This window comes from Spermophilus citellus (assembly GCF_964194105.1).
Source record: "Spermophilus citellus genome assembly, chromosome: 3".
Taxonomy (NCBI): domain Eukaryota; kingdom Metazoa; phylum Chordata; class Mammalia; order Rodentia; family Sciuridae; genus Spermophilus; species Spermophilus citellus.
The window spans coordinates 1515190-1537393 of NC_138184.1; the positions used below are offsets into that span (position 1 = coordinate 1515190).

General features: G+C 60.8%; 3 protein-coding genes across 10 annotated transcripts in view; 2 read left to right on the top strand and 1 right to left on the bottom strand.

The window, feature by feature from the left end:
* Positions 1-12038, top strand: part of DOT1L (DOT1 like histone lysine methyltransferase) — a 58320-nt gene extending 46282 nt beyond the window's left edge. For 4 of the 8 annotated variants that reach the window (XM_081286824.1, XM_081286830.1, XM_081286831.1 and 1 more), the window contains 6 exons: positions 8-134; positions 2039-2616; positions 3030-3235; positions 5580-5644; positions 6199-7155; positions 7809-12038. In XM_081286824.1, the coding sequence (XP_081142950.1) occupies positions 8-134; positions 2039-2616; positions 3030-3235; positions 5580-5644; positions 6199-7155; positions 7809-8407 (2532 nt within the window). In that variant the 3' untranslated portion in view covers positions 8408-12038. Of the gene's footprint in view, positions 1-7; positions 135-2038; positions 2617-3029; positions 3236-5579; positions 5645-6198; positions 7156-7271; positions 7398-7808 lie in introns of those variants that run through there. The other 4 variants (XM_081286828.1, XM_081286825.1, XM_081286826.1 and 1 more) reach the window with 4 other exon arrangements.
* Positions 12039-12653: 615 nt separating this feature from the next.
* PLEKHJ1 (pleckstrin homology domain containing J1) lies at positions 12654-14586 on the bottom strand. The gene is made up of 6 exons (XM_081288476.1): positions 14132-14586; positions 13983-14050; positions 13849-13915; positions 13405-13495; positions 13254-13317; positions 12654-13182 (listed from the first exon to the last, which is right to left on the bottom strand). Exons 1-6 carry the CDS (start codon positions 14223-14225, stop codon positions 13072-13074), a joined length of 495 nt encoding a protein of 164 aa, XP_081144602.1. The 5' UTR covers positions 14226-14586; the 3' UTR covers positions 12654-13071.
* A 128-nt stretch (positions 14587-14714) lies between these two features.
* SF3A2 (splicing factor 3a subunit 2) lies at positions 14715-22202 on the top strand. The gene is made up of 9 exons (XM_081288473.1): positions 14715-14856; positions 16854-17017; positions 17512-17583; positions 18639-18685; positions 19265-19374; positions 20479-20528; positions 20610-20750; positions 21139-21207; positions 21331-22202. Exons 2-9 carry the CDS (start codon positions 16892-16894, stop codon positions 22087-22089), a joined length of 1374 nt encoding a protein of 457 aa, XP_081144599.1. The 5' UTR covers positions 14715-14856; positions 16854-16891; the 3' UTR covers positions 22090-22202.
* The last annotated feature ends 2 nt before the right edge of the window (positions 22203-22204 follow it).

Here is a 22204-nt window from a genome sequence, read left to right on the forward strand (position 1 = left end):
CTCACAGAGGAGCACCCCCAGCCCCGTGCCGCAGCCCCGAGACTCTTCGTCCACCCTGGAGAAGCAGAATGGTGCTAATGCCCATGCCGCTGGGAGTAGTGCAGGAGGCAGGGGCCTCTCTCTGGCACCCACAGGTAACCCCTTTGGGGGGCCGTTCCTGGGACTGGCAACCACTACCTCCTCCCTGGGACCCATGTACCCAGGCCTCCACCACTGCTGCGGCCTATTATGCAGGAGGGTCATGGGGCGCTGGGGTGGATGGGATCTCAGTGGGGACTGTGGGCCAGGGCCTTGCTAGCTGCCGCCTCTCATGACCCCACGGCCCTACAGATGCATGGGTCAGGTCACATTGGCCTCAGCACCTCCCAGCAGTGCAGTCTTGGCTGTGGCCACCACAGTATACAGCTCTGACTTGAGCCTGGGTTGCTGAGCACTGAGAGGTGCTCTGACACATCATGCAGTAGGTCCCCCATCCAGCAAGGTGTTGCCCTGGTCATTTTCCAGCTTGAAGGTTGGGGTTTCTAGGCCCAGGATATGGGGACGGGCTTAGAAAGTTGCCCTAGGTGTCATGTGGGGTCTGCTTTTACCTCAGAAGGGCTTGCTCCAGCCACGGCTCTTGTGGTGAAACGGGGCTCTGCTGCTTTCCTGTGCGCGGCAGAGAGCTTCACTTGTCTGGCTTCTGCCACAACTGTCCCAGCTGGAGAGCAGCCGCAGCTCTGTAAGTGCCTGAGTGAGGCCTGTCCCAGCGAAGCCTGACCTGCAGGTGCAGAGGCCATGCCCACATCCCCATAGGTCACGTACAGAAGGCCGCTCTTCGACAGGCCTCCACGCCCCTGCTCTAGTCCACAGTCCAGTGCTAACAGAGACACTCTGCATCAGCACCAGCTGCCCAGGGCGGCTTTCCAGCTGGACGAGCGTTTGTTCTGTGAGGTGGTTTTGGTGGCCCTTAGAAGCTTTAGGTAGGGGTTCCACGAAGGGACCCAGGTGAGTGGGGCTGCGTGCTTGCTGTGGATGGCCCACGCCCTTCCAGTTAGCAGAGGAGCCCTGGTCCCTGGAGTCAGTAGAGCACACCCTCCCTCCTCTGACCGCCCAGTTCCTTACTGCCATCCATTCTGTCTGTCCTCGTGGTGTGGGGCAGCTGCGCATGGACCTGTCAGGGGCTCCCCAGGGCCAGCGGGACCTCCCCAGGTTTCCCCAGGCTCCTGTCCCCATTCCTGTCACATCCCAGGATCTGGTGAGCGGGCACTGCCTCTCGCCCTCATGCTCCGCGGTGTGTGTGGAGAACGCGGGTGCAGTTGGTGGTGGTAGGAATCTCCTCTAAGGCCTCTGCTGGTAGTTTGTCCCCAGAATGTGTCTCTGGCCTGAGCACTATGCTGCCACCACTTGCTTCCTGTCCTGACTCCCTGGCAGAACCAGAGACATGGCCCTACTGTCCCTGGGAGGTCCCAGAAGTATGTCATGGTCCAGAAGTGGCCTGAGGCTCTGAGCCCAGAGTTGCCTCTGACCAGGAGCGAATGGACTGGCGCACAGGCTGTTCCCGTACCGTGTTTGTGGCCGAGGGCAACAGAGCACTCTTGCTTTCAGGGGAACATCTCACCAGCTGGGCCCCCTGTGGCAAGGGCCTGCAGAGGTGTCTCAGTGGAGGCCTGAGGCCACAACTGCTCAGACAGGCGGGAGGGAGAGGAAACAGACCAAGGCCGAGCTGGTTTGGGAATGTCCGCCCCGCTGGCCAACAGCTGCTGCTGTGCAGTTAGGGCTGTGGGTGGTGTGTGGTGCCAGCAAGTCCCCACCCCACGTGGGTGGGGCTGGGAGATGGCGGGGCACGGCCGCGACATCCTCTTCTCTGAGACCCTGGACCACTCAGCTCTCCCCCTCAGGAGAGAGAGCTTCTGGAGTCACCAGATGGCAGCTGGAGGCCGCTGTGCCTCCCAGGACCAACCCCACTTTTTGGGCTCTCCCCCTTCCTTTTTGGCCAGGATCGGGGCGCACTGGGTTCTCTGGGGCAGGCCTCCTGAGAAACCCATGCCTTCCTTGGCAGGATTCTACGCTGGCTCCATGGCCATCAGCGGGGCCCTGGTGGGCAGCCCTGCTCCACTCACCTCTGGAGCTGAGCCTGTGGCCCTGGACGAGCCCTCCAGCTCCGGGAGCCTCTTCGCCACTGTGGGGTCCCGCAGCACCACGCCGCAGCACCCTCTACTGATGCCGCCCCGACACCCGGGCCCCGCCTCTCCTGCCCACCCGCTCTCTGCCAGCCCTCGGCTTGCTGGTGCCACCCAGTGCCCACCTCCTGACGTAGGCAAGGGAGACTTGCCCTCTGACTCGGGCTTCTCAGACCCGGAGAGTGAAGCCAAGAGGAGGATCGTGTTTACCATCTCAGCTGGTGGGGGCAGCACCAAGCAGTCGCCTTCCACCAAGCACAGCCCCCTGGCCCCAGGAGCCCGCGGAGACTGTGGGCAGAGCCACGGGCAGGACAGCCGCAAGCGTGGCCGGAGGAAGCGCACGTCAGCTGGGACCCCAAGCCTGAGCACAGGCGTGTCCCCCAAGCGCCGGGCCCTGCCGTCTGTTGCTGGCCTCTTCACACAGTCTTCAGGGTCCCCCCTCAACCTCAGCTCCATGGTAAGGACTAGGGCAGCCACACTGCAGCATCTGCCCCAAAGACCCCTGGAGGGACGGTGGGTGTCCAGGAGGCAGAGACCGAGGGGCAGACCCTAGGGCTTCATGAAAGCTTGGCCTGTCCCCTCTGGCTGGTCCTAGAGAGGCTGGGTGCGGTGTGAGGGGGGCGGCCTAGTCTGCTTCTCTGGGATCCAGAGTTTTGCAAAAGCAGGACACGGTACCAGGTGGGGAGGTGCCTGGACAGTAACCGTAGCCGGGCAGGTCTTCAGATGCCTGAGGAGGTATGGGACGTGCCCGCAGTGTCCCCAGAACCCTGGGTTGGTCAGGAACCTTGGGAAGCCCTTAGGTATTCTGCTTTGGGATCTTCGTGTCCATGTTTTTGCGTGTCTGTGCATCTGCCTCTGTTTGGTCCTCAGGTCAGTAACATCAATCAGCCCTTAGAGATCACGGCCATCTCATCCCCTGAGAACTCGCTGAAGAGCTCCCCCATCCCCTACCAGGACCATGACCAGCCGCCCGTGCTCAAGAAGGAGCGGCCCCTGAGCCAGACCAACGGGGCCCACTACTCCCCACTGACCTCTGACGAGGAGCCAGGTTCTGAGGACGAGCCCAGCAGCACCCGGTGAGTGGGGGACAGGACTCTGCACAGGCAGGGAGGGGCGCACCTGCCTAGGTGTGGGGGGCCTCCTGACCTGGGACAGCCCTGGCTTCAGAGGGCGAGGCTTTCAAGCAGACAGACCCCTTGGGGAAGGCTGCCTGGCCACCTCCCTCAGAGTCGGCCCATCTTGCCCACAGGCTGCGCACACTGTCATCCCAGGGACTCGGGAGGCTGAGGAAGGAGCCCTGTGAATTGGAGGCCAGCTTCCTTAAGCACCTTAGTGAGACCCTGTCTCAAAATTTTGAAATGAAGGGGCTGGGGTTCAGTTGGCAGAGTGCTCGCCTCACATGCACTAGGCCCTGGGTTCAATCCCCAGCACCACCAACAAACAAACAAATAATAAATAATAAAACGAAGGGGCCATTGGGCTGTGGCTGAGTGGTAGAGTGCAGGTGAGGCCCTGGGTTCCATCTCGGCACCACATAAAAATAAATAAATACAAATAAAAGGCTTGTGTCCAACTACTACTAAAAAAAGGTGGGGGGCTGGGGAGTAGCTTGGCGGAGCGCTTTCCTAGCACGCGTGAAGCACTGGGTCCCATCCTCAGCACCTTGTAAAACTAAGTAAATAACAAAATAAAGGTATTGTGACTGTCCAAACGAAAAAAAAAAAAAAAACTTTTTTAAATTAAAAAATGAAGTTTCAGGGGCTAGGGCTGGGCTGTGGCTCAGTGGTAGAAGGCTTGCCTAGCATGTGTGAGGCACTGGGCTTGATTCTTAGCACCGCATATAAAGAAATAAAAATGAAGTACTAAAAAAATATTTCATAACAAAATTGAAGTCTGAGCACCTTCAGTGCCTGTCGCCCGCCTGGCCAACTGTGCGGAGGTGTGTCTCCTTCTGAGCGGCAGAATCTTGAGGTGTGGTTCTCACATGGTTCTCCCACTTACGAGCTGCAACTCAGGGGTCTTGAGTCCACTCACAGGGCTCTGCGAGCCTCTCCATCTGGGTACAGAACATTGCATCGCCCCAGAAGGAAGCACATTGCTTTGAGCAGGTCCCCATCCCTCCCCAGCCCTGTAGCCACAGATCCACATGCCATCTCTAGACTCCTGTCCTGGTCGTCTCCTGTCACGGGTCACACACACTGTGGCCTTGTGTGTCTGATTCCCACTGAGCGCCAGGTCCTCGGGTCCATCCACACTGCAGCTTCCGCCTCGCTCCTGCTCACGGCCATGGGCACTGGACACTTTGGGTGGGTGTGACAGTTGAGTGCATCTATTTATTAATCAGTGGATACTTGGGCTGTCACCACTTTTGGATGTTGTGAATCTTGCCGTGAGCATGGCTTTTTGTTTGTAAATAGGTTTTCAATTTACTTTGTCCCTTGCAGTGGAATTACTGGGCTCTATGGTGATGCTGTTTTTAATCTTATGTATTTATTTTGGCGCCAGTAATTGAATTGAACCTAGGGGTCCTTAACCCTGAACCACATCCCCAGTTCCTTTTTTTTGAAGACAGGGTCTAAGTTGGTTAGGAGCTTGCTAAGATGCTGAGGCTGGTCTCCAGCTTGCAGTCCACCTGCCTCAGCCTCCCCAGCCCTGGGATCACAGGCCCGAGCCTCAGCACCCAGCCTGTTTTTTCGCTTTGACTTTCCTGGGTACTAGGCAATGGACCCAGGTTGCTCCTCCCCTGCCCAGGCTGCTTTCGAATGTGCTGGCCTTGAACTTGCCATTCTCTGATCTGGGCCTTCCGCTCACATGCATGGCTCCATGTGTGCCTTTGGACCTGTGTTTGGTAGTCCGCCCACCCCGTTGCCTTGTGTGGTGTGAGCATCCTTCACACAGGAGCTACCCCATGGTCGTGTGTGCTGGCCACACATCCTCCTCTGGTGGCTGGTGTGTGCACAGCCTGGTGGTGTCCTTCTCAGAGCGATGCCGCCCCTGGTGCTGTGGTGCGATAGATCTGCACCCCTTGGATTCTGCTCCTCCCGTGGTGAAGGCTTTGCCCCTGGGCCTTCCCCCCGGGTATTGGGAGCAGCTGCCCGGATTGGTTCAGGTGGTTTCCGGATCTTCTGAGTTGGGTGCTGCTGAAGTGACGGTGGCGGTGCAGTGCAGTGCCAGGCCTCTCGAGCGGTGTGCTTCCTCTGAGTTAGGACTTGCAGGGTCTGAGGCCCTGTGTCTGTTGTGGGGGTGTTAGGCCCTACTTCCTGCTGGACCTGGCCCCAGCTGTGTTTGAGGGTCCCCCATGCAGGGCCTGGGAACAGGCTTAGTGTCCGTCACTGTCCAACCTCCCCGAGCGGTTTGGTGTTAGCAGTTTTGTACACACCCTCAGATGTCACATGTTAATGCTGTTTTTTCCCTCAACAGAATTGAGAGAAAAATTGCAACAATCTCCTTAGAAAGTAAATCTCCCCCCAAAACCTTGGAAAACGGTGAGTGGAAATGCTTCCTGCTGCTTGTTCCCAGCCTGAGGCTCAGGCTCGTTGGTCAGGGCCCGTCCCTCCCAGGCATGTGGCCTTACCACTCAGGGTCACCCTGCATCCAGCTGCTCCCCTGTAGACCCCTGCTTGGGGGCCACCCTGGGCTGCATACGTCTTGTGGGCCTGCCTTGTGCCCTTGGGGACACTCACCTCATTGCCAGTCTAAGTCAGACCAGCTAGTTTCTTGGCGAGCCTGCCCCCCACCCCCAAGAGCCCCAGTCGTGGGCTCCGACCTCCATTCCTTCCACCTGCACAGCCCTCGTCTCCCTTTGGGGTGATTGGACCTGAGTGCCCAGGACACAGTGCAGGGCTCTGTTCTGAGGCCACGTGGTCTGACTCTCCAGAGCTTCCTCTTGCCACTCCTCACTCCCCTCACCTGTCCCTCCTGCCTCTGTCCTGTCTCAGCTCCTGTAGACCCGTGGAGTACCTGGCCCTACAGCCTCCCTGAAAGGGGTGCCAGGTCCCACGTCAGTATCTCAGTGGCTCACACCTCTGCTGCTCTTCAGCAGGTGGTGGCTTGGGACGGAAGCCAGCCCCTGCGAGCGAGCCCGTCAACAGCAGCAAGTGGAAATCCACCTTCTCACCCATCTCCGACATTGGCCTGGCCAAGTCTGCAGACAGCCCCCTGCAGGCGAGCTCCGCACTGGGCCAGAGCTCCTTGTTCGCCTTTCGGCCAGCCCCAGAGGAGCCTGTCACGGCCGAGGCCAAGCTTGCTACCCACCCAAGGAAAGGCTTTTCTGGCTCGCTGTCAGGGGCAGATGGGCTCAGCCCAGGCGCCAACCCTCCCAACGGCCTGGCCTTCAGCGGGGGCCTTGCCGCGGACCTCAGTTTACATGGCTTCAACGACGGTGCTTCCCTTTCCCACAAGGGCCCTGAAGTGGCCGGTCTGAATGCCCCACTGAGCTTCCCCTCCCAGCGGGGCAAGGAGGGCCCCTCTGAGGCCAACCCCTTCCTGAACAAGAGGCAGCTGGAGGGCCTGGGTGGCCTGAAGGGTGAGGGTGGCCCTGGCAAGGAGCCCACTGAGCCTGGCCTGCCCCCTTGCGGGCCCACGGACAAGGCTGCCCTGCCACATGGCAGCAGGCCCAGCAAAGGCCGGGACCGCGAGCTGGACTTCAAGAATGGCCACAATCTCTTCATCTCCGCTGCGACGGTGCCTCCTGGGGGCCTCCTGGGAGGCCCTGGCCTCGCCACCGCAGTGTCCTCTGCCGGCAGTGCAGCTCCCGCCACCCAGGCACACCGCCCCTTCTTGGGCACCTTCGCCCCTGGGCCCCAGTTCACCCTGGGCCCCATGTCCCTACAGGCCAACCTCGGTTCTGTGGCTGGCTCATCCGTGCTACAGTCCTTATTCAGCTCCGTGCCGGCCGCTGCGGGCCTGGTACATGTGTCGTCCGCCGCAACTAGACTGACCAACTCCCACACCATGGGCAGCTTCTCTTCTGGGGTGGCTGGCGGAACCGTTGGAGGTAGGCGGAGGCGGGCCTTCCTGAGTCCAGCTTCCCCAGGGCAGGGCTCTGGTCACCCGGGGGCGCCTCCCCCAGGAGCGCTCAGGTCCTCACAGCTGCTGTGCTGGTCCTTTCAGAGCCCCCTAGAGGGCCGTGCTGGGCCATGCAGCCCCTGCACCTTGGCAGGCTCCGGGGTGTCCTTTTCTTGAGACCCAGATGATTGTCGTGAGGTGGAGGACTCTGGCTGGTTCAGCCTGCATCAGGTTCTTGTTGTAACACGCCCCTCTTGTTTTCAGAAGAGACGGTTCACATAACTAGGGCAAGTCCTTTCTGCCAGGGAGGCCACCTGGTTAAGGGTGACCACTGCAGCAAGGCCAGGGGAGCTGGCCTTGGGCAACAGGGAGCCCGACCACGCCTACGCAGACCCCGGGTGGAGCGCAGCCCGGGCCAGGCGTAGCGCGTTGGAGCTCCCGGCTGGGCGCGGGCGGGCGGGCCGGCCCGAGGGGCGGGCCTCGGCTGGCTGCAGGTAAGTGCCCTGCGCTGCGCCCTGCTGCTTGCCGCCAGTGCTGCCTGTGACCCAGAGCCGCAGCTGCCCGGCTTCCCCTGCGGCTGTGCTCCTCTTGCTTGGCTGGGCCGTGCCCGCCTGTTGAAGCTCTTTTCTCTCCTGTTTGCAGGTGTCTTTAACCACACGGTGCCTTCTGCCTCTGCTCATCCGTTTGGAGCCAGTGTCGGCAGCGGGGCTGTGTGTAGCAGCGCCACGCTGGGCCTGAGCCCGCTGCAGGCGGCGGCCAGCACCTCGGCCTCTTCCTTTCAGGCCCCGGCCTCGGTCGAGACTCGGCCGCCCCCTCCGCCTCTGCCTGCCCCGCTTCCTCCTCAGCACCTGGGCCGGCCCCCTGCGGGGCCGCCTGTCCTCCATGCCCCCCCTCCTAACGTCGCCTTGCCTCCTCCTGCCGCGCTGCTGGCCTCTAACCCTGAGCCCATGCTTCTGCAGAACCTAGCGTCTATCCCGGCTAACAAAGCTTTCTTACCCTCCTCCTCGGCCACCTCTCTGCAGCCTGCTAACGCCTCTCTGTCTGTCAAGCTCGCCTCCCTCCCGCACAAGGTCTCCCGCCCCTCCTTCACGGTGCACCACCAGCCCCTGCCCCGGCTGGCCCTGGCGCAGGCCACGCCCGCCATCCCGCAGGCCAGCTCCACAGGGCCGTCCGCTGTGTGGGTTTCCCTTGGCATGCCGCCTCCGTATGCCGCACACCTTTCGGGGGTTAAGCCTCGATAAAGACTTGCTTAGCTAGCAGTTCCTATTCTGTAAGGTAAGGCTAGAGCCACGCAGGCGGTGCTCTCGAGAACCCAGCCCTCCCTCCCGTGGCACAGAAGACGGCCTACAGGGCGCCACAGAGGGCCCCGGGGGAGGTGCCGTGCTGTGGGAGAGCTCCAGGCGCGAGGGCCACATCTGTGAGCGCAGGAGCTGCCGAGGAGCTTGGCAGGGCTCAGCTGCTGGGTCCTGAGGGATACGGGCTCTCCATGTGGCCCCCCAGCAGATCAGAGAACAGCCACGGGGGCAGAGGTGGACCATGCCAGCTGCCACAGGGTTCAGGCACAGTGTGCAGGACCAGGGCCAGGTGTAGGGGTTGGGGCTCTTCTTGCCAAGCCCAGGTGACCCTGCAGGGCTGAGAAGTGGAAGGGGTAGCCCCGCCAAGACTGTGACATACTGGCTGGCGGAGTTGCCAGGGAGCCAGGGCATGTGATGATGACCCTGGTCTGAGTCCTTGTACACACCTCACAGGAATTAAGAAAACCCAAGGCATGTAGCCCCTGGTGTGCCACAGGTCCCCAAATGGGTTTGGCCTTGCAATTCTAGACTGAGGCTCCTGCTGGAATTCCAGCCATAGCTCCGGGCGTCCGCGGGCCGCCAGGTGGGGCTGTCAGGGCACACTGGGAACCAAGGCCCAGCCCAGGCCACAGGTGTGGCCACAGCAGTGCTGCAGCCATGACCCACAGCCAAGGGGCCTTGCCTGCCTCTGGGGACAGAGTGGTGCATGTCTCCTCCACCCCTTGGCCAGTTGCAAGACCTCAGGGCGCCTGGCCTGGCCTGGCATCCTGTGGAGCAAAGGTGTGCTCACTGGGTGAGGAGTTGATGGTGGCTCTGACCTGCCTCCAGCACGTGGGAAGTAGAGACAGACAAGATGCTGACCACTGGGCTGGTTAGAGTGCTGCTCACTCGGGGGCTGGAGACAGGCTATGTCTGGCCCCGTCTGAGAAGTGCCAGCAGTAGGGTGGCCGCGGTCAGCCTGAGCCCGTGTCCTCAGGACGGCTGAGCTGGAGAAGGCTGGGGTTGGCCGCAGCAGCGTCTGGGTGTCAGGCCCCCTGTTTGCCCACAGGGAATGCCTGCCTCTGTCGGTCTGCAGAGGTGTCCTGCAGGGCGGCCCTGGCGGCGTGGGGTGTGTTCTCTGAAGGCCTTTGGGCTGGCCTGGTGAGTGCCAGGCTCTGCCCAGCAGGCTGCTAACGAGGCTGCTCTCCCCACTCTGTGCCCCCTGCAGGTAACTAGGACTTCTACCTCAACCGCGCGACTATGCAAGGATGGTGTGGACCAACTCGCCTGCTGCTCAGTGCTCGCTGGCCTACTGGGCCCCCACCTGGACGGCGGGGACAGGACAGGGACAAGGAGCTCCACTGTGAATCGGCGGCACGCGCAGGAGGTGCTGCCACAGTCCAGTTTGTACTGTCGATAGTTTTAGATAAAGTATTTATCGTTTTTTAAAAAGTATAAACAATTCTGACTTATTTTATTCCATCTAAGTCGTCAAAGGCAACCTATTGAGAAGTATAAATGTCTATGTAAGAGAGTCTATATCTAGATACACGGACCTGGCAGGGCTGCCCGCCCACGGAGACGCCGCCAGCCCGCCCGGTGCTATCGCGACACCAGGCCCGTGCCTGCCTCCACCTCTCGGTGCTGCCCTGGACACTGACCAACGCCAAAACCAGTCCTCAGAAACATCCTCCCCAGCGCCCGTCACTTGATCCTGTACCAAAGGCTTGCCCGATCGTGAGCAGGGGGCTCTGTGGTCAGGGCCCTCAGAGGAGGCCCTCTTCCTGGTGGCCAGCACTGACCTTGCAGCCCTGCCTTCCTCTGGAGCCCCTTGAGCCTTCTGCCCCCACCGCCTCCTGCCCCCTCACTGTGAACGCCCCCAACTGTCAACCTTTCGACTTAGGGTCCAGCCTTTGGCATCCTGGGCAGTGGGCACAGCTCTGCGGCAGGCGCGGTTCTGACTGGTGCTCCCGAAGGCTCTGCGCCGGTGTCGTGCCCAGTGCAGTCACTTCCGTGTTTGTTTTTCTTTGGTTTGTGGCACCCTGCTTGGTGACCTGGGGCAGGCCCACGGTGGGTCCCCTTGTATTTGTGTATCTGAGAGAGTCACACTGAAGAGTGACAGTATTTTATAGAGATGTGATGAGAATTTATAAATTTCATAGTCTTGACTGCATTTATTTTTAGATTGTATAATGCACAGTGAACTTTAACAGAAGAGAAAGCAAGGGAGAAAGAAACCTTTATATTTATTCAAATGCACAGAACTGGCATGGGCTCCAGGTCCGGCCCTCACTACAGACCTCGCAGAGTGCGCCTCAGAGGGGCCTGGCCCACCCCGCCCTCAGGAAGGCTCCTGCCTGACACAGACCACAGGGCGCCTGTGCTGTCGGTGCTCTGGGCCTGCAGGTCTGGAGGGGATGCCGGCTCCTTCGGCAGCCTCGTTGGTGCTGAGAACGGACGCATGGTGTAGCCACAGACGGGCCAGGGCTGCTGGGCCTCCAGGGTGTCCTTGCCTCTCTGAAGCCTCAGCAGACCCCTGGCAGCTCTTGAAGCCTGTCTCAGACCTGGTGCCCCTCCCCCTGCAGTGAGTTCTGCAGATGGTGCTGGTGACCCACCCGTCCTGTTGGTGCTCTCGGCCAGGCCTGCAGGTGCTGTGCCTCATTCCCAGGGGCTCCAGCCCAGCCCTTAGCACGGCAGTGCCCTGCTTGGTGTGGGGGACTGAGGGTCACTTCTCACCACACAGCTTCCCCCAGGTGCCACAGGGTGGTAGAAGTGAAGTCCACACACAGCAAGTCCCTGGTCTAATACAAACCCATTCTTTAAACACTGTATGCTTCCGCCTACCTCCCCAGGTAGTGGAGTTTTGTGTGTGGGGCAGGCCATGCCAACGTGGCCTCCTGCCCACACACCTTCCTATAACTAATCTGCACCTACGCTTGAGTGTCTGGAGATACCACCACATGTTGGGCATGTGCCTGACACTGAGCCCTACTGGGTCTCAGGTGTCCCAGCAAGTTCCCCCTTGAGCCCACCAGGGGATGGGCCTGTAACCCAAGCCCCAGCTGACCATGGGGCCAGCAGCCTCCTGTTCTCAGCACCCCAGGCCCCTGCTACCCTCAGATACCACCCAGACTGACCCACTGCCCACGTGCTGGCACCCAGGGATGCTGGTGTGGGGCAGCGCTGACAGAGCTGTGCCGGAGTCTGGGGCTGACACCCGTCTCCATTACCTTGGGGGGGGGGGGGTGCTGCTGCTGGGTGCTGAGGGCGACTGCAGGGAAGCCCTGGAGCGCCAACTGGCTCCCGCTCAGGAATTGTCAGGAAGCCGTAAGGACTGGGCCCTGCAGGCTGCCTGCTGGTCAGCATCTACACTAACCTAGGAACCTGGGACTCGTCACCCTGTTGGACCACCCTCCTCGTCCTGGTGTAATGTCCATCCACATAGCCTTCCCTTGCCCAGCTTGTTTGTAACGCAGCACAGCCTCGTTTCAACTCTGTAGTGTACTCTGTACTCGCTGGGCGCATGGCCAGCTCCAACCCTGGCGCCCGCTGCATTGTTCCACCTCTGGGCGCTGTAATAAAACAGTTTTCACCTGGACCTAGTCTGAATGCCATCCTTTCTTCCTGGTGACATGACAGTGATGCGTGTTGTCCCTCTAGTGGGGAACCCTCCACCCGCGGGTGAGGGTAGCAGCAGCTGTGGGAGCTGACAGTGGCAGAGGGGACCCTGCCTCGGGGAGGCCAAGCCTCACCCTTCAGTACTGGGCCTTGAAGCCACAACCTCAGGCATGAGCTGACCTGCGACCCAGCCTTGGTGGAAAAATGCTCTTATCTGGTCACACCCAAGCTGAGGTCTGCCAGCACCCTGGGTGCAGCCACAGGGTCATCCAGGATTGCTGTGACCCCATTCCTCCATGGGCAGGAGCCTCTGCCACCATTCCCAACTCTAGATCTGAACTTTGAAAGGACCCCTCGTCGGGCTGGGGGTGTGGCTCGAGCGGTAGCGCGCTCGCCTGGCATGCGGCGGCCAGGTTCGATCCTGAGCACCACATACAAACAAAGATGTTGTGTCCGCCGAAAACTAAGAAATATTAAAAATTCTCTATCTTAAAAAAAAAAAAAAAGAAAGGACCCCTCGTCCCTCACTTTCTCAGGAGGGGGCTCTGGCCGTCTGAGTCCCCTTCCTCTTTCCATTGACTTCACCACCACGTAGTCTGGAAAAGAGGTACCTTTATTGGACAGAGCAAGCTTGGCGACCTGGAGACCAGCGCCAGGGCCTGCGCCATCAGCAGGAATCAAGTTCACAGCTGGTGAGGGGGACCTCACATTCACAGCTTCACTGAGCCTCGCTACAGACATTCAGCTGGCATGAGACAGTAGAGTTGTGCCAGTCAGGTGCCCCCTTGGCCCTCAATGGATGCACCGGAGAGACCAGGCAGGGGCACGTGGCACTTAGGTGCCAAGTGCTGGACCCATCTGGGGGACCCCCAAGATGGGAGGGAAGGGCCGGGTGAGCAGTTTCTCAAAAGAGGCAGTAGTCCCTGTCCATCCCACCCATCCTTAGGCCAAAGCACCTCCCACTGCAGACTCAGTCATGGCCAGAAACCCAGGGCAGAGGGCCCAGCCCAGGGTCAGTCCAGCTCATCCAGCTGGGAGCTGACACCAGCTGACTGCCCCTCTCTCCGCGAGCTGCTCAGCTGAAACCTGGTCTCCTCAGATATGCCGAACTGCTCCAGGGGGTCCTGTGGGATGGAAGGGTGGCCATGAAGCTGGGCCGTGAGAACTGCCCCGCCACCTCCAGCCCCACACACACCTTGCCCGTCATCTTCTGTATCTCGTTCCTGTAGAAGATGAGGCTTCTCCGCATGTACTCGTAGCTGGAAGAGGGCAGGACTGGCAAAGTCAGAGCCTCATCCCATCCTCTGTGGCTGCTGAGCGGTGCCTCCCAGTTGCCCCCAGCTCACCTGGCCCGACGCAGTGCCTCTGTCCACTGTTCACACTGCTCCTGGCTGCAGCACTCAAAGTGGTACTTCCTCTCTGAGTCCTCCACGAAGCCTGTGGGTGGACAGAGGGAGGGGACCACCTGTCAGTCTCCACACCCTGCCGGCCACAGCCCCAGCTTCCCCTAGCCGAGGCCTAGAACTCCTCCGGCCCCTCCACCTGCCACGAGCTGAAGTGAACACCGCCCCAGATTCCTTCGTCCTAAGCCCAGAGGTGACCCTGTCTGGAGTGAGCCTTTGCTGATGGAAGTCATCAAAGAGGACCCTAAATGCGGCGAGTGCTGCTCTTTGAGAGCAAACGCAACGGGGCGAAGCTCCTCAGAGCCAGGAACCAGGGATGCCTCAACGGGCACACACCGTGTCCGCCCAGCGGCCAGGGACTGGGACCGCGCGACGCGGGGCACTCACTGATGGAGAAGCCGCCGGGCTCTTCCTGCGCAACTCTGCAGCGCTCCAGCAGCAGGGCTCCGAGGGGCTGCGCGAGACACGGGCGTGAGCGCCGGCCGCCCGCGCGGGCCCCCCCTCGGCGCCCGCGCCCGTACCTCGGCCTCGTCCGTCCGGAAGTAGAAGAGGAAGTTGACCACCAGCTTCACCAGCCGCCGCTTGGCCACTGCGGGCACAGCGCGGGCTCAGCGCGGCTCAGCGCCGCCGCGAACCCCCCCGGCCAGACACCCGGGCCCGGCCCACTCACCGCTGCCTTTCTTGGGCCCCCGCATGCCCAGCTCCGCCGCCAGCTCCGCCGGCTGCTGGGACAGAGCCCGCAGTTCCTTCTCGTTGTAGCGCATGGCAGGCACCGCAGGGATACGGGAGCCAGAGTGCGGAGCGCGCGCCTCTCCTCCCGGCCGCCGTCCCCCGTGGCGCGGCACCGGCGCCACAAAAGTCTCAGGGAGCTGTCCCGGAAGTACCGACAGAGCTAGTGCGCCTGCGCGCCCCGAAAGGCCTCTCCTTCTCACATCCGCTACGTGGCGCTGGCGTGCGGGGCCCGTGGGGGAGATCAGCTGCCTTTATAAAGTCATGAAAAACACTGAGCCTGGGTCGGAAACTGGTTCACGGCAACCCCTTTGACCGGCGGTGCCCCTTCCCGAGGAGTACATGCGCAGGTGGAGGGCACGATAGCGTTTCCGGCCGCGTCTCAGTGCGTCCACTCTCGACACCCAGTACCGCGCGAATGAGGACTGAGAGTTCGTTGCGGACGTGGTACGCACGCGCCCTTCCCCGTCCAGCTTCCATTTAGATCCGCCCTCTTGCCCTCGCGCCTCCCGGTAGTCCATCCGGGCCGCGGGGCGGACAGGGCGTGCGCCAAAGGAAGCTCAGCTCCGTTGGTCCCGGAAGTGGCTCGGTCCTACTCGTTGCGCGTGCGCACGGAGAAGTCTTGGCGGTCGCCGGGAAGGCCTCGGAGCGTGGCCTGGGGCCCCGGTGAGGAGCGGCGCGGGCTGCGGGCGGTGGCCGGGCCCCGGAGCTCGCTGGAGCGGGGTGGAGTGGGAGCCAGGCGCGCGACGCGGCACGCCCTCTCGGGAGGCCCGTTGGGGGCGGGCGGCCTGGGTGGCGGAGGGCCTCGGGTCCCCGAGCGCCCGCGTTGGTTGCCGCCCGGGGTCTCGCCGGCCTCGCAGCCCGGGAGCGCGCCTGCCTCTGGCGCGGGCGGCCTCGGAGCGTTAGCTTAGCCCCGTGCAGGCGCGCCCGGCGGGACCTGGGCCGAAGGAGGCGGCCACTCCGCGCAGAGCCGGACGCCCGGCCCAGGACCCAGCGGCCGCTCCCCCGCGTCTGGTCCGTTGCACGGAACACTTCCCTCCCCCGAGGTGTCGTCGTTAGGCGTCCGGCTTCCTTAGCGGCCTCCCGCCCCGTCGGGTCGTCGGTCTTTGTTCCGGGCTGCCACTGAGCTACACCCCAGGTTCTTTTGTTTTTTTAACTGTGAGGCCGGGCCTCGCGGAGGCGCCCTGGCTGTCTCCCCTGCACGCTGTTTTCCTGAGGTTGACTCTGCCGTCCGATGCTGAATTCCAGGAGGAACCGGTCTTCTTGCACCACTGGTTTCTCTTTAAACCCCCAAGATCCCATAGGCACGTTGGTTGTATTTTCCATGTGTTTAAACAAATCGACTCCGCGGATTCCTGCTCTGCTTTGGACACAGCCCTCCAGCTGCATCCACTTCCAGTCTGCTGTTGTGGAATTTGGTTCCCTGCCCTAGCTATTAGGTTGGCCAACTCTTTGTTCTCTCAGAACCCACGGCCTGTTAGTTTCTAAAAAAGCAAATGAGTTTTAGTTTTCTTTTGAGACCTTGATTGTCTGGAAGTGGCTTTGTTGACTCAGTGCCCTGCCCAGCAGTTCGGGCATGAAGTCGGTTTATAGGGCTGGACTCTTCTGGAGGAAGAGTCCACGTCCCTCCTCCTCCAGCTCCTGGAGATCCACGGCCCGGGCTCTTCGCCCCTTCCTTCAGCTCCAGAGCCAGCAGCACGCTGTCTGCCAGTATCTCTGTGACTCAGGCCTTCCTGCCTCCTCTCTGAGGACTCTGTTGACACTGGGTCCCAGATAGTGTAGGATGATACCCCATCTCACAGCCCTTCACTTCTACTTGCAGACTCCCTTTTGTCATATATGATCACAAAGGAACAGTTTCTGGGGATGAGGATGAAGATGTCTTTAAGAGCTGTCATCCACTGGGTCTCGGGGCCTTATCTCTGAGCTCGACCCTAATTGAGGGGTTTGTGGCAGTCATTGAACAGTCTAGACAGAATGTTGGGTGACCAGAAAAAACTGCCTGGAGTTTGGGTTTTGAGTGAACTTGATAGAATATGGGAACCCGGGTGGCCTATAGGATTTTGAACAGGGTGTTTAGGATTCAGATAGCTGCAAGTAGCTCTTGAATATTGCAAATTAGGCAGAGGGGATCCAAAGATAGCTGTCTTCCTTGCCTCCAGCAAATCCTAAGTGCTAGAGAAGTAGAAATTAGGTTGTGAGGAACAAATGTAGCCGGACAGAGCCAAAGCTAGAGGAGGGAGTGAGCCAGGCTTTGGTGAGTCAGGACAGCTTCCTGGCGAGGCTGAGGACTGTACAAGAAGTGATCTTTCCCTCCCTGGCCTTGGCCCTGCACTCCCAGGCTGGGCACCTCCCCCTGCCCTCCAGAGTCACTGAGAGGCACCACAGTAACCTTCTAGGCCAAGAACAGACCATGTTTCCCTGCAGCCATCTAGTTGCATCACAGTCCAGTGCACTGTGAGACACACTCCTTAACCAACCCAGATTGCCCTGCACACCTCCTGTTGTCTAGGGCATCACCTAGGACCCCCACTCGACAGGCCCCTGAGCTGCAGTCTCTGGAGATGCCTCTAGAATCCCCCTGTTACCTGCCTGTCCCAGGGTGCCTGGCCACAGCTTTGGCAGGCGGCCTGTCCATCACACACACTCTCCTCTGTCCGCAGGTTTCTCCCTGGTTCCGTAAAGCCTCGAGGCCTTCACCATGGATTTCCAGCATCGACCTGGGGGGAAGACGGGGAGTGGGGGTGTGGCCTCCTCCTCTGAGAGCAACCGCGACCGCAGGGAGCGCCTCCGGCAGCTGGCTCTAGAGACCATTGACATTAACAAGGTAGGCCACAGGGAGGTCCTTGGCACCCTGTGCACAAGTGGGTTTCTTGTTTTTTTATTTTGGGTACTGGGGATTGAACCCAGGGGCACTGAGGCACACCCCGCCCTTTCTGGTATTGTATTCAGAGACAGGGTCTCCCTGAGTTGCTTAGGCTTTACTAAGTTGCTGAGCCTGGCTTTGAATTCCCAGCCTCCTGGGTTGCTGGGGTTACAGGTGTGGCCCCTGATCCCGGCAGAAGTCTGGTTTTGTAGGATGGCTAGAAAGAGCACGTGCTGCAGGGCTCTTTGGTCACGGAGGAGGTTCTGTCTGGATGTCCCATGTCCCCAGTCACAAACCCAGGACTCTGGAGTGTCCCAGCACCATCAGGCAGATGGTGCTTAAGGCTTTTGCTGGCCTGAGAGGGTGGACCCAGCAGGTCCCAGACCTTTTGGCCTTAGTTCCCTGACCGTAGACAGTGGGCTTCCTCTGCCTGACAGGATCTGTTTTCTCCTCAGGATCCATATTTTATGAAAAATCACCTGGGATCGTATGAATGCAAACTCTGCCTGACACTGCACAACAATGAGGTATGTTCCCTGGGCCCTACTGTGGGTCTGGCCTGCCACCAGCAGCGGTCCCTAAGCCCTCCCTGGCACTGACTGCCTCCGCTTCTCTTGGCCAGCCTCTGCCATGCTGCAGAGCCCAGCCCGATGCCCACCCCAGCTCCGTGCTTGCTCCGACTCATCTCTCTTTATTGTGAACTCTGAGAGGAGAACAGAGGTCATCACCTAGGACCCCACTAGACAGCTGCCAGCCCACTCACTGGACATTTGTTCCAAAGTGTGTCTTTCTGTGAAAGACGCCTATCGCTGAAGATGCAGGTCACATTCCCTCCGTCACCAGCTGTGTCCTGCACACTCGGTCCATGCGTCTGCTGGGAGCCCTCCCAGCCTCCCTTTCTTGCGAGGCCAGGGGGCGCGGGGTACTCTGCCTGATGTTTGATGGGCTGGCTCCAGAGAGGGGTCTCTGAGAATCAGGAGAGGGGTGGCGTGCTCTGGGGGCTCTCCAGCCTGTGTAGTTTGAGGATGTCCCCACAGTTAAGGCCTTTCTCCCATGGTTCTGGCAGCCAGGAGGTGGCTGTGGTGACTCGGTTGCAGGCTCTGAGCTGGTCTGAGCGTCCTCTGCTCCGCTCTCTTCGGCAGTGACGAAGCTCTCTATCTCTCGCGTGTCTCTGCACTCTGTTGAAATGAACTGTCCTGCACATCAGGGCCTCTACTCGGTGCTGTGGACACTGGCTGGATCATTCTCTGGGGTGGATGTGAAGTCAGAGGGTGCCAGGTGTTGCGCTGCTGACCGCACTGCAGCCAGGTGCAGATGTGCACACGCCAGCAGGACCCCACAGGCCCCTTGGGGTGCTTGTCTGGGGTGTCCCACGTGTGCACTTCCTGTAGCGTGTCTTCCCTTCCCCGTACCCTGTGTGGACCTGTGGAGGTCATGCCTTCACCAGGGCAGATGCCTGCCTTGCCCCTGGCTCCCTCTGTTCCTTATCAGTGGCAGGCTGGCCTTGTTTATCCCTGTGCCCCACACAGGCCCTGGGGAAGACTGTTGGGTCTTTACTTGGCCTTTGTCATTCTCTCTGCAGGGCAGCTACCTTGCGCATACCCAGGGGAAGAAGCATCAGACCAACTTGTGAGTACCTTTGCCCCTGCAGCTGGTTTTGAGCCTCGGCTCGGGGCTCTGAAGTCAGCCAGGCTGCACCTAGGTTGGAGGGGGAGCCCCTCATCCGATGGGTGGGAGACAGGAGAGGCTGTGTCCTTGGCTGCAGTGCACACTCTGCCTGCCCTTTACCCTGAGGGGCTGGGGCTCAGTGGCAGAGCGCTGAGCTCGTGAGCCACTGGGTTGCATCCTCAGCACCGCATAAATGTAAACCAGTAAAATAAAGGCATGCTGTCCACACACAACTACCAAAATAAAAACTAAAAAAAAAAGAAAAAAGGGGGGTTCAGGTCTCTGAGAAGAGCAAGAGGCGTGGCATGCCCTGAAGGACTCTAGCAGGCCTAGCTGACCATGACAAGAAGAGGGAGAGGCCTTCTCGGTTGTCCCTGTCCCTACATTCTGACCCCAGGGCCTCTCCCACTCCTCCCACTCTTGTCTCCCTCACCTTGTAGAGGAGCTCCAAGGTCAGGGCAGGGGCTCAAGGCATCTGGGCCAGTGGCCTTGGTGGCCTGTGTTTGCAAGGGCTGCAGCACTTGTTTGTCCTGCCTGCAGGGCCCGGAGAGCAGCCAAGGAGGCCAAGGAGGCCCCTGCCCAGCCAGCGCCAGAGAAGGTCAAGGTGGAGGTGAAGAAGTTTGTGAAGATCGGCCGCCCAGGCTACAAAGGTGTGTCTGTGGGAATGACCAGCAGGCCACAGCTGCTGCCCAGAGTGAACGAGCTCTTTGGCCCCAGGCCACAGCTGCTGTCCCTTGGCCTTTCACAGCAGTCCCCTTGTGGCTCGTGGCCTCGGCCTCTGTTGCTAGGACTTGACCAGCACTGATCCCCATCCTCCCCCCCGCCAGCAGCTCCCTTTTCTGTCCCAACTGGGACCACTCCCCAGCTGGCCACACTAGCTTTGTGTGTGCCCCAGATGCTCAGTCCTGACTCTTCTCTGTGTTCCTGGGGCATCATGGGGGCACATGGGGAGGAAAAGCAGCAGAGGGGCAGTGAGGCCAGGCGGCCTTTTCACTTCAACTTGAATGTAGGCTCCTCATAACCTGAAGGGGAAGGAAGAGAGGAAACTTTCAGGAGCAACATGTCGAGGACCAGGGGGTACAAGGGTTGGAAAGCTGGCTGAGGACAGTAAGAACACAGAAGCGTGTTCCCGCGAGTTAGGGAGGCGGATCGGCAGTTGAGCGGTTCTTAAGAGGTGGCATGTTCTGTGAACTGGTCCTCCAGATAGGTCCACAGAGCAGAGGCCTGAGACGGCCTGCCTGGGGAGCGAGGGCTGGCTGGATAGCAGAACCCAGGCGCAGGCCACAGCCAGGGCTCTGGATGTATAGTGAGGAAACGACGATGGGCTGTGGTCAGCTTTGGGATTTAGCTGCCACCTCCAGCAGCCTTTCTTGGGGCGCAAACTGTCGTATCCCAGTATAGCAGCTTCCTCTCTTGCTTACCCCATGCACAGGACTGGGATTCAGGTCGGCCCCACTTGGTTCCCAGTGAGGTGGCCCAGAGAGCCCTCCTGGCCCCAGAGTCCCTGCTCTACTCTGATGTCCTGATGTCTGGGGAGGTGGCCTGCCGTGAAGGCCCCCAGGAGTTGTGGTGGAGCACTGCACAGCATGGTGTGACGCTCCCTTGTGCACCCGAGCCCTCCCTGTGGCAGAGCCTATCCAGCCACCCTGGCCAGACAGGCACCTGCCCAAGACCCATTCCCCTGGTGGGTGGGCAGTATTAGACCACCCTCAGGGAGGACCAGTACCCTGGACCTAAGAGCCCCATTATTGCAGTGACCAAGCAGAGGGACACAGAGATGGGCCAGCAGAGCCTCCTGTTCCAGGTGAGGTGGGGCCCAGGCTGGGAGGGGGGGGCCCCAGAGGCACTGGCTGAGAGCAGTGTTGCCACTGGCTGCATTCCGCAGATCGACTACCCGGAGATCGCCGAGGGCATCATGCCTCGCCACCGCTTCATGTCTGCCTACGAGCAGCGGATTGAGCCTCCGGACCGGCGCTGGCAGTACCTGCTCATGGCTGCTGAGCCCTATGAGACCATCGCCTTCAAGGTAGTCGGGCCTCTGGGGTCTCCTCCTTCCCCCACAAGGGTCTGACAGGGCAGGAGTGTCACCATTAGCCACTGCACTCTGGAGGTGGGCCTCTAGCACGGGCACTGCCCGTTGGGGGTCTCCCTCTTGTGCCTACTGCTGTTCCATGCAGAATTGGGGTCCCCAGGGTGGGCCGAGTGCCTCAGCTGTGAGGCCTCTACTTTGCGGCTTTGCTGGGTCTAGGCTGTCACAGGAGTGACGGTAGCTGTGTCCTGGGCCTTGACACAACAGCAACAAATAAAAGCTGTGAGTCTGGGCGACGCAGGCTGCCGTTTTGGTGAGGGACGGACGGGGGTGAGCCCAGTCTGCCTCACCCCAGGAGCCCTCTGGGGCCTCCCGTCCTCCCTAGGTACCTAGCCGAGAGATCGACAAGGCTGAGGGCAAGTTCTGGACTCACTGGAACAGGGAGACCAAACAGGTTAGTGAATGGGGGCCTGGGTCTGGGTGCTGCGGGGGACCCACACCAAGGCCTCCAGCACCAGTGGTCCACCCCCCAGCTCCAAGTCCACGGGGTCTGAGGACCTCCCATGTGTCTCTCCAGTTCTTCCTTCAGTTCCACTTTAAGATGGAGAAGCCTCCGGCCCCACCCAGCCTCCCTGCAGGGCCTCCAGGGGTGAAGCGGCCTCCACCCCCATTGATGAATGGTCTGCCTCCTCGGCCACCACTGCCAGAGTCCTTGCCCCCGCCTCCACCAGGAGGCCTGCCCCTGCCACCCATGCCCCCCACTGGGCCTGCACCCTCGGGGCCCCCTGGGCCTCCCCAGCTACCCCCACCAGCTCCCGGGGTCCATCCTCCAGCACCAGTGGTCCACCCCCCTACATCTGGAGTTCACCCCCCTGCTCCCGGGGTCCACCCTCCAGCTCCCGGGGTCCATCCCCCGGCACCAGTGGTTCACCCACCAACATCTGGGGTCCACCCCCCTGCTCCAGGGGTCCACCCCCCAGCCCCTGGGGTCCACCCCCCAGCCCCAGGTGTGCACCCTCCAGCCCCAGGTGTCCACCCTCCCCCAACGGCTGGGGTTCACCCCCAGGCCCCAGGAGTACATCCACCTGCTCCTGCCGTTCATCCTCAGGCACCAGGGGTGCACCCACCAGCCCCTGGGATACATCCCCAGGCACCAGGGGTCCACCCCCAGCCTCCTGGGGTTCATCCTGCAGCTCCTGGGGTCCACCCTCAGCCTCCTGGAGTTCACCCGTCAAATCCTGGGGTGCACCCCCCAGCTCCTATGCCTCCGATGTTGAGGCCCCCTCTCCCCTCGGATGGCCCAGGGAACATCCCTCCCCCGCCCCCAACCAACTGAAAAGCTGCCCCCCTTGTGTATCTGGTGTCCCCTTTCTCCCTGCTTTCCCACAGGAAGGCGTCATGAGCTTTTGTACTTGCTGTTTCCGGAGCCCATTAAACAGCTTCCCCCTGTC

What these genes read in the sequence shown, in the direction of transcription:
- SF3A2 (XM_081288473.1), top strand. Translation starts at nt 16,892, where the DNA reads ATGGATTTCCAGCATCGACCTGGGGGGAAGACGGGGAGTGGGGGTGTG. An exon ending in CGGCCGCCCAGGCTACAAAG is followed by an intron (nt 19,375 to 20,478) that starts GTGTGTCTGTGG and finishes CCATTATTGCAG; the next exon opens with TGACCAAGCAGAGGGACACA. An exon ending in AGCAGAGCCTCCTGTTCCAG is followed by an intron (nt 20,529 to 20,609) that starts GTGAGGTGGGGC and finishes TGCATTCCGCAG; the next exon opens with ATCGACTACCCGGAGATCGC.
- PLEKHJ1 (XM_081288476.1), bottom strand. Translation starts at nt 14,225, where the DNA reads ATGCGCTACAACGAGAAGGAACTGCGGGCTCTGTCCCAGCAGCCGGCG. An exon ending in GGGGCCCAAGAAAGGCAGCG is followed by an intron (nt 14,051 to 14,131) that starts GTGAGTGGGCCG and finishes CTGTGCCCGCAG; the next exon opens with TGGCCAAGCGGCGGCTGGTG. An exon ending in TCCGGACGGACGAGGCCGAG is followed by an intron (nt 13,916 to 13,982) that starts GTACGGGCGCGG and finishes TGTCTCGCGCAG; the next exon opens with CCCCTCGGAGCCCTGCTGCT.